Source organism: Scomber japonicus, chromosome 4 (genome assembly GCF_027409825.1).
Source record: "Scomber japonicus isolate fScoJap1 chromosome 4, fScoJap1.pri, whole genome shotgun sequence".
In the NCBI taxonomy this organism is placed as follows: domain Eukaryota; kingdom Metazoa; phylum Chordata; class Actinopteri; order Scombriformes; family Scombridae; genus Scomber; species Scomber japonicus.
In genome coordinates this window covers 16975357-16991053 of record NC_070581.1, presented here as the reverse complement: position 1 = coordinate 16991053, position 15697 = coordinate 16975357, and the positions used below count along the sequence as shown (strand labels likewise).

The 15697-nt window shown below is 38.3% G+C and overlaps 2 protein-coding genes across 2 annotated transcripts; one reads left to right on the top strand and one right to left on the bottom strand.

Moving 5' to 3' along the window:
* Window positions 1-1350: 1350 nt before the first annotated feature.
* Window positions 1351-4013, bottom strand: naa10 (N-alpha-acetyltransferase 10, NatA catalytic subuni). The gene is made up of 8 exons (XM_053318155.1): window positions 3841-4013; window positions 3583-3681; window positions 3403-3461; window positions 3269-3314; window positions 3033-3148; window positions 2866-2910; window positions 2019-2103; window positions 1351-1873 (listed from the first exon to the last, which is right to left on the bottom strand). Exons 1-8 carry the CDS (start codon window positions 3859-3861, stop codon window positions 1691-1693), a joined length of 654 nt encoding a protein of 217 aa, XP_053174130.1. The 5' UTR covers window positions 3862-4013; the 3' UTR covers window positions 1351-1690.
* A 3164-nt stretch (window positions 4014-7177) lies between these two features.
* Window positions 7178-14458, top strand: zgc:158263 (ceramide kinase family protein). The gene is made up of 13 exons (XM_053317954.1): window positions 7178-7307; window positions 8787-8882; window positions 9073-9210; window positions 9314-9442; window positions 10187-10250; window positions 10360-10505; window positions 10593-10667; window positions 10804-10956; window positions 11187-11292; window positions 12859-12965; window positions 13607-13803; window positions 13889-14193; window positions 14365-14458. Exons 1-13 carry the CDS (start codon window positions 7184-7186, stop codon window positions 14456-14458), a joined length of 1734 nt encoding a protein of 577 aa, XP_053173929.1. The 5' UTR covers window positions 7178-7183.
* Window positions 14459-15697: the final 1239 nt, after the last annotated feature.

Below are 15697 nucleotides of genomic sequence, written 5' to 3'. Positions count from 1 at the left end.
TCTCTGAGTCAAGTCCTTCCTTTCTCTTTCATGCTTCCTACTGAGCTCCACAGCAGGTTTTCAGTTCAATCAAACACCAGCTGTTTTCACTGATTAGACCTTCCTTACTGGTTATTCATAGGCTCCTGAATGAAATCAGCTGCTATAGTGTTTAGATGCAAAAACAACAATAACAACAACAATAAAAAAACAAACTAGAACACGCTGGGTCCTGTTGGCACAAGACAAGGCAATCTACCTTATCACGCTCTACTTTATAGCTACTTATCATGTCAACTCCTCATGTCACGTTCCACTGTTAAAAACCTACTTGATTAAAGAAAATAGTCACCACAAGCTTTCACACATATAAGTTGAAAAAAAAACTGTATGCAGTGTTGTTGCCCTCTGTCACCTGAAGGTGATGAGTGTTATATGCCATGGAGGTGTGAAACTAAGCAACTGCAAATTTGTGACAAACATTTTTCTGTAAAGGTCAATGTGCAAAATGTGCTCTTATCTATCTTGTACTTCTCTCTCACTGCTGTTTCCTTCCTCTAATAGACAATATGATGATGTTGCACGCTCAGCCTTAAATTAACTAAAATAACCCCTCTTAATCAGTTTAACAAAGGACATCTTCATTAAAGGGCTGTGATGTACTATTAATGCTTTCATTTTAAAGCTATGTCAAAACCATGAAACATTCCCCCACGTTATTTAATGTAATGTCCTTTTTAACTTTTGAGGTCAGATATTTGTCAACTTTATGTTGAGTAACATGTTTGTGACATAACCCAAAATGTTGCATTATCATTAAGATCTATATAGGATCTCATATAGGTTTTTTTGTTTTGTAGCTATATGTGGCAATCGTGGTGAGAACTACAGTCAGTGTGCAATGTGCGTCAGAGAGCTCTCACAGACAGTGTACATTTTTATGCTTCCACTGGGTGTCGCCAAAGTTAGACCTTCTCAAAAAAAAACTTGACAGTGCAAAATTTTTTTCTTCTTTTTTTCACACAGTCAATGGAAAAACATTTTATGGCTCCTGTGTAACCTCTTTACTTGCTGTGTAGATGGTGTTCCTGTACAAAGTCAAACAATGAGTTTAGATATTTCCCCCAATAATGACTGTTATCAGACTGTAACATAAGTTTATAACTATGAAGCAATGATATTTGCTTCACATCAAAAATGATTGACTTCAACCTTTTACTCACTTTTTATAATCCAAACATTAATATTTAATTAAACATTAATTAGTCGTGAAAAAAAATTGACAAATTAACTGACATTGAAAATAATTCTTAGTTGCAGCCCTACAACAGCTCCTATGGTCGCTTACTGAAATAAGTGCAAACCAAGAAGTTTTATTTGAAAGATTTATTTGCAGCAAATCTGTTAAATAGTTAAGAGACCAGATTGTGACAAATTGAAAAGCACAGGTTGTTTTCAATACTGTAACTCTCCCAACTTTGGGCCACTTTTGCTAATGCCGACAGCAGTCCAATAAAAACTTTAGGTAACACCCTGATTCATGTCATTATCCAAGACTCTTTGCACTTGAGAAAAAAAACAGTGATGGAGAAATATCATGGGAATGGCTTTGATGCAAAGATAGTCACAGTTTGTAAAGCCAGAGATATTGTCAAATACAGATAAAAAGAGGAAGTGGGGAGTGAATTTAAAAATGTCTAGAACTGCAGTGTCATTGTGAATCAGAGGAAGAATCTTTAACGTCTGTGCTTTCTGTTGCCTCGCTGACTTCACTCAGCTCTTTGCTCTCTCCTCCGCTGTCTCTCTCACTCTCTCTCTCCTGGTCGCCAGACCCTGACGGGCTCTGGCCAGACGGTGCTTCTTGACCCGAAACACGCACGCCAGGCTTTCTCAGCTGTAGGACACAAAGAAAGAAATCTGACATATAGAATCTGCTCATTTGAGTTCAGTAGTGCTAGCTGTGCCCACAAGGAGCTGGTGAAAAGCACATCAAAGGAGCGCTATTATAATTTGCCATAGTGAATAAAGATGGAGACTACCTCATCAGCCATGTGGGCGAGGTCTCTCTTCATGGCGTAGGCATCCTCCCCATCTGCATAATACTTAGGCTCTACCTCACTTATCCTGTGGAAGAACAACAAAACACATCAGTTACAGTCAGTGCAAATACCACTGAGGTCACATCTTTGATAGTTTTTGCCTGGGAGCATTGGATTTAAGCAACCTAGAGAGACGTTACAAATAATATTTTTTTTTAAAAACTTAGTGTTTTATAGGTTTATTTTGAACTGAGCAATGTATCAATTATATCGATATTGTGATAGGAGACTAAATATTGTTTTAGATTTTGGATATTGTGATATGGCATGAGTGTTGTCTTTTCCTGGTTTTAAAGGCTGCATCACAGTAAAGTGATGTCATTTTCTCAACTTACCAGACTGATCTTGCTGTTCTATTATTAACCTTTACCCACTTAGTCATTAACTACACTTTACAAATAAAATAAATAAATGAAAAAAAAAAAAATCAGCATTTGCCCAGAATTTTATTCCTAGCATTGTAAAGAAGGCTTTCAAACTTAAAATTCATAGAAATAACAATTGTACAGTTAATTGGACAAATGAAATATGGAAAGAGCAAATAATTGAATCATTTGTTTTTAGTATCTGGTGCTGTTGAGAGAACTTGTATTATCTGCAATAAATGAATATGGGGAAACATTCTTTAGCTAATATTCAACTAATATTATTGGTCTAAATCACTTCATGATGTCAGTGTTTCTGAAAATCCCAGGAATGGCTGTGCTACCTGTACAACAATATCCATAACGGTATATACATTTCAAATAAAAATACTGAATTAAAAGGTGGCACATAAAAGACTTACTGGAATTTGAGTGTGTTTGAGTACAGGTGCAGGGCTGCCCGGTTGCTGCAGTAGTATAAAAGTAAACACATATAGTCAGAATATGAGCACATTTTGTAAAACACGCAAGAATGTATCTGAACCAAACAAAGACACCAAGTGTACAGCGAGTAGACTGCACACTGTACCTTTTGCGGACATGAAGCGAGACATATTTAGCATTGAAGTTTTCTATCATGGCCCGGCTGGCCTGATCCATCAGCTTCTGAGCCAGACCCAGACGCCTGTGGGAGCGTTTCACTGCCTAGAAGACACAGAGAAGGGTTTTTGTGTTGCTCGATACAAGCCAACAACAATACTGTTTATGTGATAAAAGTACTAGAAGGGATGTATGAGATGTCTCTTGCCCAGTGCCCAGACTCACCAGGGATGTGATGTGTCCATGGGGTACATCATCTGGGTCTTCCTCCCTAAAAAGGAAATCAAATTAAGTCTTTGGAACACATAATAATTTGCTCAAGTGATGTCAATTTGAGAAATAGAATCCCAGGTACTCACATCTTTGCCAGCACATATCCCACTATTTTGCCATTTTCGTCCTCTGCAATGTATGAGAGCTGAAACCAAAAACAACAGACGATGTGTGTCAAACATACAACCTTAAACACTGTAAATGAATGGGTAGGAGGTGTGGTTTTAGCAGAAACAGCAGAAATGGGAAAGACCACAGTGACTGACCTGAGGCCAGGACAGTCCGTGATAGAAATAGTATTTCATCTGGTAGTTTTCTGGAAGACAGAGCAGGTTACAGTGCTGCATGTTCATGAGGTCCTCCGGCTGCAGAGAAAGAAAGAAAGAAACAGTGTCAGACAAATGAATGACACGATGCTAATGTCATAATCGGCGATATATAGCAAACGTGCAGGCTGCAGTAACTAGCTTAGCTCACAGTTAGTAGCCACAGCATGGCAGTCGAGAGGATTTCAGTTAACTTACCCTGGCGTTTCGTATATTCATCTTGTTAACTTTCTCGGTACCGGGATTGTGGAAACTGTAATCAACTATACTACACGGATCAATCAGTTCATAATAATTAGGCTGTAAGGTTTGAACAGCTCGTCCCGCTGGCTAGCTAAGTCGACTTTTTAGCAGCGAAGGGAGGGGAGGAAGGAGCGTGCCACAATAACGAAGCGTATTTCCGGTGTCAGTGTGTGCCCGTCCTTCACAATAATGGTGGCTTAGCCTTTCATGTGGCATACAAATGTTCCATGAATCGTTTTTATTTTGAAGAATGAGAAGAATGGGGATACTACGCTGCAGATCATTATCGCTAACTTATTAACTGTTGCTACATAATAGAGCTGAAGCAAGGCTGTGTTCAGGCCAGTGGTTCTCAAAGTGGGGTCTCGGGACCCCCAGGGTCATTGAGGGTGCTCTAGCGGATCCCCAGTAAAAAGGACAATCATTTATTTTCACTATAATTTACACAATTCCACAAAGACTTAGGCCAGATGTGTGCCTGTTCAGGGGTCCATGACTATCTAGAAAATTTCTAGAATCCTACGGGGCCCCAAAAGCCCCAGACTTACTCCATGTCTACTATTTGGAAGAGTGGCAAAAGAAAAAACTATTACTTTTATCAAAAGGAAAAGAAGAAGGAGAAGAAGACGAAAAAGAAGAAGAAGAAGTTACTTTATAAACATAAGCTACTGTAAACAACCATGGATGGAATATGAAATGAATGCTGAAAAACTAGTAGCCTATTATTAATGGTAGTTATTGTAAACAAGAATTAATAAAACTCCACATCACCTTGCAACATCATCTAGTTTTAAGTCCTTAATTATTTAATTATTTTAGTTTAAGTCTCCCACCACTTTTTCCCTTGTTCCTTCAGTTAGATGTTTGAGCTTTACTTTGCAATTTGACAGACTTTCACACTCATCTGCTGAAGTGGAAAGTTCCTCTGAACTCATTGAAAATCCAGTTTTAAGAAGTGGGGGCAATAAACTGGATTTGCAACATCACAACTAGTTTGGAAGCCAATCCTGGTTCAGTATTCAATTCACACAAGTTTTATGTGTAAGCACAAACACTGAACATTAACTTTACAGTGAAGTAGGAGACATCTTGTGTTCATTAGTTGAATTGGAATATATTTGCATATTTAAAGAATATGGATTTTTTAAATGAGGGAAAGGAGTAGAGATTTTAGTGTGGTAATAATAGGCTACTTTTTTGTTGAAAATCATATCAGACATACATTATTGTTCCAAAGAGAGTATTTTATAGTCTTAATACACATCTAGGGTGAATCTTTAAGCTATCTTGTGTTCACATGCTTCATATGTCTTAATATAGTTGCTCCCACACAGAAAACTCTGCGGTCCATTATTGCAGCACAGGAGCAGAACATACAGTCAGCTTTGCTACTTGATGGGAATTTGGAGTAGACATGATATACACAATATGAAGAGGGTGAGTGTTGAAGTCAATAGAAGCAAATTCAGTTTAATTAAGTAATGATGTGTCCCACAGCAAAAGTACTGCAGTTCCTATAAAACTTGCACTGATGTTGTAATGCAGAACTCGAGTTGTTTTAAGTCTTTAGGGTAAGTCCAATTTAAATGACATTCCTTATGTTCATACTATTAGAAGATCACTTACAATGTAAATGATGCGGGACAAAACCACAGTCCTAATGTGCAAAAATGTTTTTAGAAGTGTATCTGAAGCTATGAAGCTTCAGCCATCCAAATGAGTCGAATCAAGTGGAAATCTTTCAACATTACAGTCTTTTTCGTGCCAAAGTCCCTGTTTCTGTTACTTACTTCCACCAAAGCTCAACAGGGAAAACACAGTTCAAGCAAACACAAAGAGGGAATTTGATGCTTAAAAGACTGTACGATTACAGCAAACCTCTTTCAGTGTTCACATGGACACCTGGCTGTTGTTATCATGAGTTTTCACCATTAACATTACACAGCATTTGATTATGATACTTTTAAAGCTGTCTAATAGTGTTATTACACTTAGACAAATAAACCCTAATAATTCAGTATTCAAAGTATGTGGCCAATACTTGTCTGTAGCTGTCTTATTTATTTTCTGTTCTTGTGAGATTTTATCAAGTCAGAGTTAGAGACTTGAATGTTTTTGAGAGTCTAATCTCTAAGAAAGTCAAGTATCACAAAAGTCAAGTGTTAAGTCAACTGAAATGTACTTGAGCTCAGAAACTTCTATTCCCTCATTACAGCACAAGCATTACACATTACACACATTACTCTCTCAATTTGCTATAATTTGACAACCCCTTATTCCTTGTGACTTCAAATGAAAGGATAACATAGGTGTCCAGGAAATTGGTAAATTAGGGTGGGATGGGATTATAGGTTCTTTGTTGCCTTTTCACCCTGTTTAAAAAAATAACTTTGAATATGAATTTATGTCTTAATATATTCCATAAAAAACAAAAACAGAAAACATCTCCCTCTCACCATTAAGTTTCCACATCACACTCTTGTAAGTTACATACCGGACCAGAACTGGTTAGTCACAAATCATGCTAGTAAGTAGTACACACCTCAAATTCAGTTTTCAGGTAACACAAAGAAACTTCACACTTGCAGCAGAGGGGTGTGTCAAACTTTACAGCCCATTCATCCAAGTGAAGTTACAATAAGTTAACACATTTTTGAGTGGAGTTTGACTATAATATCACTGGTCCTATGTGTTTCACCTGAATGTGGAGTGTACACCTGCATTTCACATCCAGTGGCTTTAAATGTGTTGAACTGCATCAGCTTTTTACAAGTTTGTTTGGTATTTTAAAGGACTCACTTTACCGGTTATATCACCCCATGGCAATTATTATTAGTTTACTGTAACATGGTCCAATCCAGTTCTTTCAACAAACTCCATAAGGACTTGAGTTGAAGAACTACATTGCCTGAATACTCAAAGTAATTGGCCAATGTTTTAGTTAGTCTGCTTCAGGTAAACCAATGGCATCAAATCAGCAAGTCAACATGCAAATCAAGCAGGTGTCAGTAGGGAGGGACTGTGGAGGAAACGGATTGTTTTTTGGACAATAACACTCGTGTGCCAGGCGTTGTCTTCAGCATTTCACAAACGTCCTAAATATACGTCTTTTGATAATGTTTTCACCCAGAGGAAGATTAGCTTTCAGATAGGAGGTCTGTTGACTGATGGCGATGTCAGATTGCCAGCCTGCTGCTATTTCTTAGAGATGTGAGTTTAAGTAAAAATGTGACTCTTGGAAGTTTTGGCTGTATTTTTTGGAGAAACGGGAAAGAGCGACAACGACGTGGTTTTCGAGATGGAGACCGATCTGAGACTGGAGTCCAGTTTGTGGGTCGGGAATAAAAGGTACCGGGCGCTGCTGACTGGCTGGCATTTCCATTGGACCGAGGTAGATAAGAAGAATCGAGATAAGAAAACAAGTAGGTGGCACCTTCACTCCAAAATATCAGTGGAGTTATGATATCGCTCTATAAGGAATATTACACCGAGTTTTATTATGCAGGTCACATATGTTTGAATAACAATTATAATGTAACTACACACAAGGAAATACTTTATTACAGTCACCTTGTTTAAAGCCAGAACATGTTTCCTATAATTTGCTTTGAACCAGCATAATGGAAAACAAGATTTAGAAGTAACCTAGGAAACACCATGAACAACAATACAAGCAATTTTGGACTATTACAACGAGGGAGTGCTTTAATAACAACTACCTGCTGAGTACATGAAGAACAAGTTGAACAGCACAGGCATGAAATACAACCTGCTGGGACTTTACTGAAAACACATGGAGCCCTCACACACCTCCTGGGGCAAAGTTATTACATAGGGGTTGTCCTTAATCTGCTGTTGTCACATCAACACCACAATCACCATGGTGCCTTACCACATTTCTCTCTCTTTCTGTCGCCATCACACACTTATCCACAGAAAGGGAAGTGAAGAATGAAAAGCAAAAACAGTCCGTTTTTAGGACCTCTGTGTATGTGTGTTGGGAATAATAACCGCCTGTGTCCATTTAAAAAAAAAAAAACCCCAAAGAGAACATAAATAGTTCGGAAAATACATTTTGACTCATCATACAAGATCTGCAACTGGCAATTTTTTTCATTATTGATTAATCTGGTTGATATTTTCACTGTTAAAATGTCTATAAAATATCAGAAAATGGTTAAAAGAAAATGCCTGTGAGAACAGGTCAAGGTGATGTCTTCAAATGTCATTGGATGATAGACTGTTAAAGCTACCCTTACCTTTGTTACATTTTTACACATTTGTTTTGTTTAGGTTAAAATGCTATTAATAAGGTAATGGCACCAGTTGACACCAATGTCCACCAGGCATAGAAACTCATCATTATTCAATTCTCATAATACTCGGTGAAAACTCTGACCAATCATATTATTCGGTCCGAATGCGGGGATGGGATATAGGAGGGAGGAGGGGTTGTTGCTGTTCAAGTTGAAGTACTGTGTGAAATACAAGAAAGGTCAGAGTCACTTTAATCAGACAAAAGCAAGTTTTTCAAGTTTTTCATGTGTGACACCTCAAATCCTTATGACTGAAAGAGCAGAAATCTTTTTTTTTTTTGGCATGTTCCTAAAATAACTGACAGTAGTTTTCTATTGATTTTCTGTTGATTGACAAATTGATTGGTCTACTAATCATTGCGGCTCTATATCATACAGAAGTTTAACTTATATCAAGGACGATGTCCCAACTCCATAGCTTATAAGAGAGCCCTACCACTGGAACAGTTAAATGGGACACACTAATTTTTAATTTACATCTGTGCTGTGAGTTATCAGTAAACATGTCTGATGTGAGGACAGTCCATGGTCCTTCCAGTGGTTAAAATATTCTGTTCAGTTTACACTGTGTGTGTGTGATTAAAGTTTCAGTGCCTGTGTCAGAGGTGGTCGGCGTGGAGGAGGGACGGGTGGAGATCTTGCCCCAGAAGTCAATTGAGGACACAGACAAAGACTTCACAGGTGGGTTTACCTCGGAAACTCTCGGAACTAAATAAGAACTGCTTATCTTTTGCTGTTGAGGTTATAATGAGATATTAATAATTTACATACAAGAGCACAACACACCGGCCTTACATTTAATCAAATGTGTGCCTGTTATCTCCACATTGTAACAGTTAACACTGTGGTTTCCATCATCATCCCTCACCAGTTTTTTATGTGAAGCGTAGCAGCAGTGGGGGCTTGAATGGCTTGCTATGGAGACTGGGCCGGATCCAATTCAGCTGCCCCAGTCGGGTCCTCAGAGACCAGTGGACACAACACCTAAGAACTGCTCTAAAAACTCACAGTAAGTATTGACAATGAGACAAAGCAGTCAGGTGATATCGCAATAAATTTTCCTCCATCAGCTGCCTTTCAACAAACTGTCCTGTTTCTATTGTATCTTTCAGGTCCTGTGCACCCCAGCAGATTGTTGGTGTTTATCAACCCTTTTGGAGGAAAGAAGAAAGGAAGACAGATCTACCATTCTTTGGTCGCACCTCTGTTTGAGCTGGCCGGCATCAGTTGTCATGTAATAGGTAAGAAACAACAAAACTGTACAATACTGTAGTAAAGTTTAATTTGTCACTAATTCAGATTAATGCTCTTTTAAGTGAAGGATTATGTCCAGTAGTGGAAAGTAACTTGTACATTTACTCCAGTACTGTACTCAAGTACAAACCTGATGCACTTGTACTTTACTTGAGTATTTCAATTTTATGCTACTCTGCTCCACTACATTTCAGAGGGAATAATTGTACTTTTTACTACATTTGTTTACCCCTTATAGTTGTTAGTTTCTTTTCAGTTTAAGTTGGGTTTTTTTATACAAAAAATAGCATTTTTTAATATTAACTGTTGCTTAAATTGTATGTTCATTTCTCCTTTAAATACTTGCTATGCAATTTAGGCTGCAGTAGTGCATGAAAAGTCCTATATAAAGTATTGTTATTATCAGTATAAAAATGTATGCACTTGTATTTATTAGTGAGAAAACAAACAGTACAATATATTATAATAATAAACACTCGAAAAGAAGCCTACACACTTTAAGAACATTGTGCTGATAATAATTGCATACTTTTACTTCAGTAACATTTTGAATTCAGTACTTTTACTTGTAATGGAGTATTTTTAGACTACAGTATTTCTGCTTTTATTTAAGTGAAGTATCTGAATACTTCCACCACTGGTTAAGTCAGACAGATGCCTTAGTCTAACTTATTTAATGAAAAAGAAAAGATGATAATGATATTGATTTGAATCATAACTTTTTTGTTTAGTAACTGAGCGGGCAAACCAGGCCAGAGACCACCTCCTGAAGAAAGACCTGACAGGCTTTGATGGGTAAGAGAGATTAGCACCCGTGTAAACACTGTGGTGTGAGAGCATTGCAACTGCTATACTTGCAGAGAGATGCTTTCATAACAGAAGCCCTTGTGTTTGTTTACAACAGTGTGGTGTGTGTTGGCGGGGATGGCATGTTCAGCGAAATACTTCATGGTTTGATTGGGCGGACACAACAAGAGGCCGGCCTTTGTGAGAATGATCCCTCTGTGACTTTGCAGCCTTGTCCGCTTCATATTGGCATCATCCCTGCAGGTAATGACACTATAAGCAAGTATTAATGAGCTGATGGAGTCTGATTTACAGCTGTGACATACACATCCGGTTATATTGTGTCTGCAGGTTCCACAGACTGTGTGTGTTACGCCACAGTGGGAGTGATTGACCCTGTTACTTCAGCTTTGCACATTATCATCGGTGAGGAAGGATCTTCATAAAAATAATCCTTTAATCAACATTTACTCTTTTTTGGAAATCAACCACCTAAAATACCTGAACAATTTTGCCAATTCTTAGTCTATATAGCCCTCTCATTTCATACAATACCTTGCAGGAGACTCTCAGCCTTTGGATGTGTGCTCAGTACATCACACCAATGCTCTTGTGCGATACTCTGTGTCTCTGTTGGGTTATGGCTTCTATGGAGACGTACTGGCTGAAAGTGAAAAACACCGCTGGATGGGACCTCTCAGATATGACTATGCAGGTGTGCACTGATGATTCATTTAGAGAAAAAATGACTATATGCTTATTCACAACACATCCTGTAAGATTCTCTATATTTATATTTAGCTTGAAGATAAAAAGATTAACCTGGAAACTGTCACTGATAAGACTGTGACTAAGAAACAAGAACTTTGTGATACATGCTTTTTTTTAAAGCTTTTTATATATATGTTGTACCTCTAAGTTCCTAATTGCTCTCTTTTTGTCAAGGCACAATGGTGTATCTGAGCAACAGAAGCTATGCAGGCATAGTTCAGTATCTACCAGCAGACCCTCTGCTCTCCAGCCCCAGAGACAAAACACGCTGCCTCTCAGGGTAAAACACCAACTACTATACACTACATAAAGAAGGGAGTATACACAGTACAATTAAAAGCACAAAAAATAAATAAATAACATAAAATCAACCTGTACACACTATAGATCGCACTCCTAAATGTTGTGACGTGGTGATATTTTAACACCAATAAATGTAGGCTACTAATGATCTGGAAGTGCTATCTATTGTACAGACTTCTCTATTTTCATATGGACTTTGTTAAGCACTTAGTATTCACTGTTAACACATGACTTCTTCTGTGCATTTCCTGTATCACAGAGAATAACTGTTCATTATTTTACTTTTTCTATGACTGTGACTAAGCTACGTGAGGTAAACCAGGCCTCCCTTAAACAACAAAACCAAAGTGAGGTTTTATGTCATGTCTTTTCACAAGTCCCAGTTTTAGATCTGCCAAAGTGACTCAACCCTGAGAATAAGAGTATAAAATGGGTACAAAATGACAATGTGGGAAGAAGCCCATAGTGTTGTAACATATGAGCTTCTAGAAATGACAAATACTTAAAACAACAGTGAGGTTCCCAAAGGAACATTGAAACCAGTTTTTCCTGCAATGATCTTGCTGACCATTAGAAAATTCCTTGGTTATGTATTTACAGTGTAAGTAATGGGGGTGAAAATCCACCACCAACACTCTCTTTGTGCAAAAATGTATGTAAGTTTATCTCAAGCTAATTTGAAACTTCAATTGAGTCAAATCAAGTAAATATCTTTTAATGTTATAATCTTTTTAGTGTAGTTAATTTATTTATAGAGCACAATTAAAAATGACATGTTAACCAAAGTGCTTGTTAAAGCCAAAGTCCCTGTTTTTGTTACTATTCTTCCACCACAGCTCAACAGGGAAACAGTGTCCAACAAAAAACAAAGCAGGACTTGATGTTAAAAAGAGAAGTAAATGTGGCAGATATCTACTTGATACGACTAATTCAGACTGCTGAAGCACCATATACGTTTTAGATCAACTTTTAAATGCATTTTTGCACAAAATGACTGTGTGGCCACACTGTGGATTTTTGGCCCCCATTAATTACATTGAAAGCACATCTTCTAATAGGCAGTATTAACAGGGGGAATTACAGGACTACAGCGAGGAAAACCTCTTTCAGTGTTCATATGGACATCTGACTGTTGTTTTAAGACAGACTTGAACCTATCCTTTTAACCTTGTGAATCTTAAACGATTTTAATGAGAAAGAGAGAAAGTGTCCCTGGAAGAAGCATCATTATTATTAAAGTACCCGTGTAATGGTTCAAATTCACTGCTTGTGACACCGTAACTGCTACCACCCGCAGCAGGGACTCAGGTGTTGGGTGCACCCTTAAGGAGGGTAGGAACCATGGCATGAGGAACTTGATCTGGATGAAAGATGAGCCTTGGTCTCTTGTTAGAGCGTACAATGCCTCTGTCTTTGTTTGGTTTATGATGCTCTTATGAATAAATGACAAGGTCGTGGAGCTTGTTATTTCACAGACTTCCAAGCAGAGTGAAAACGCTTTGTGTTGCCTGTGTGTGTGTGTGCGTGTGTGTGTGTTTTTCAGATGCAGTGTGTGTTCCAAAAGCACAGAAAGACTTTTCCCCCACCCTTCAGATTCAGGCTCCTTGTACAGCTCCCACTTCAGCCAGTTCAGTAGTGACTCTGAAGAAGGTAATCACATATATACACATAGAAGTCCTGGGTTTGGGTTTTGTATATTTTATCTCATTTATTACAAATCATGTAAACTTTACTGCAGCGGTTTTGGTTTATGATCCCTTAAAATTAAGTTTATTTGCTGCCCCTTGCTTTTTGATTCAGTTGTACAATCTGTAGTGGGAGAAATTATCCATTGCTTTACAAAAAAAGTCAAAAAACAAAACAACTTTAATAACAAGCAGATATTCATTAACATTCGTTAACAACTTGCAGAGGTGTCAAAATCACTTGTAGTAGGCAATGGATCATATGTCATATCATAAGATAAAATAGTTGAAAGCACAAAGTGATGTAACATTTTTGGACTGCATTACCACACAGCATTGCTAAAAATGAGTCAATCAGAAGGCAAGGCAGTTTTATGTATATAGCGCATTTCATACACAATGGCAACTCAGTGCCATTATGTATGAGTTTCTGAGTGAGTCACACAACTCACTCAGAAATCCAAAAATATACAGTTTACAGTTTGTTTGGAGCAATGCAGTGTGTATGGTGGTCAAAAACACCAGTACGACCCTTCAGTGTTGTGTAGTATGTGCAGGCATTTTTTTTTTTTTTTTTAGCATAGCATCTTCTCTCTGCCTCTTCAGGTGAATGGGTGAGTGTGGAAGGCAGGTTCAGATGTGTGTCCCTCACTTGTATGTCAAGCTCATGTCCCAAAAGTCCTCTTGGCCTCTCTCCCTCTGCTCACCTGGCTGATGGAACAGGGGATCTCATCCTGGTATGGGACACTCACCCACTGGGCTTCCTCAAGTTCCTCTACAGGCACACGAGCACACAAGACCAGGTAGGTGCACTTTCACATCAGAAAGCAAGGCTAGACTAGCATGTTTAGAAGCTGCTTAACCCAAACTCTTTGCCACTTTTCTTAGTTTGACCTGCCATTTGTGGAGGTCCACCGTGTGAAGGCTGTCCGTTTTTCTCTCCCTGCTGGCAAAGAGGAGGAAGCGTTTGAAGAGACTGGTGGGTTAGATGAAGAAGAGAGAGGACATGTTGAGACTATTAGCAGGAATGGATCTCAACAGCAGCTGACAGAGAGAAGCATGGGGCAGGAAATAGCAAACGAGCAGAAATCGGCGACCCCCTTCCTGTGTGGTCTGTGCTGCAGCAAAGCTCCTGCTGCATCAGTGTGGAATTGCGATGGAGAAATTCTGCCATTCACCAACATAATTAGCAGGTAAGAGAGGACAACCATGCATGCTGTGTTTTTGGTCATCTTATATTGTATTTTCCTCTTATGGTTATAAACTGCAGCTCAACTCAGTCATATACTTACTAATACTAAAAAAAATGCAAGGATGATTATCTCCAATAGTAGCACTGTTTTAATAGTATTCCCTCCTCTCAGGATTCATGGCCAGTTGGTGCGTTTGTATGCCAGGGGCATTGAAGATGGAGCCACCATGCACAGCTGCAGCGAGGAAAACTGTGAAAGGGCATGAATGTCACACATATATAGTATGTAGTATAATAGCGTCACCTCAGTCTTGGATTATGAGAGAAAAGACTGTTTCGCAGCGCTAATTTTTTACCTGTTAGATTAGCCAGCCAGCCTCACAGTCTGTCATAGCCAAATATTTCCTAATATTTCAAGTACTTTAAAAGGTTTTAGCTTTGGAACAATGAAAGAAATACTATTTATTCTTGGACATGTGTGTTTGTTGAGTACTGCTTCTTAAAAAGAAAACTCTGTGCAGGTTTGTCTACAGAAACAATTTATCCCACCTGACACTGTCTACAGTGTGTATGCAGTTTTTGGCTTGTAAACTTTATTTATGTTCGCTTTCATAGAATATAATCATGACCCTGACTCCTTTTATGCTTTATTGTTCACAACAATAATTCAGCAAATGCAATTTGTCTTTTTAAGAATTTAAATTAAGAATTATTATTATTATTATTGCATACGGTAAAAATCAAACAACAAGAAGTTGCTTAAACACGTTTGTTTTTGCTTTACTTCCGACGGCCCTCTGAATACTGGAAATGGTCTGTTTAGTGTGTATGAATTTGTGTGCATGGGTGTGTGCTCGTAGATTGGAGTTCCCCTGCTAGGCCACACTCCTGGTAGAAAAAGACATAGGTGACAGGAAACAACATCAGTCGGGTGTGGTCAGTCAATAGATATCTACCAAATTTTAAAGCAAACTGAAGTCAAAACTCGCTCATGCATTGTGAGAGATCAACTGTTACAAAATGCAATATTCATGTGGTTTTTAGCAGTTTTGATTTGTAAATGGCTTAAAACACCTACCTGGAGGTCGCTCTTAACAGAAGTAGGACATTTAAACGTCCCCTGTGACTGACTGTTGACAATACCAGACCAACAGGCCCTGCTTGTATAAATATTATTTGGTGTAGTAGTTTTGTGTGCATCTCGTTCAGTGTCATCATGGTTTAGTGATGACAGTAAACACTGGCCTGCTGATTATAGAGAATAAACATATTTTCTTAACAAGTGACTCTAAATGAAAATAGATTTGATCCTATACTCCATCCACATAATGATGGTAAACTGGCTGCATTTATATAGTGCCCTTCTAATCTCCTGCCCATTCAAACCGCTTTAAACTGCATGTCAACATTCCCCCATTCACACATACAGCCATACAAGGTGCCAACCTGCTCATCATTTGTACTCATTCACACATCACAAACACCTTTATAAGCAATTTGGGGTT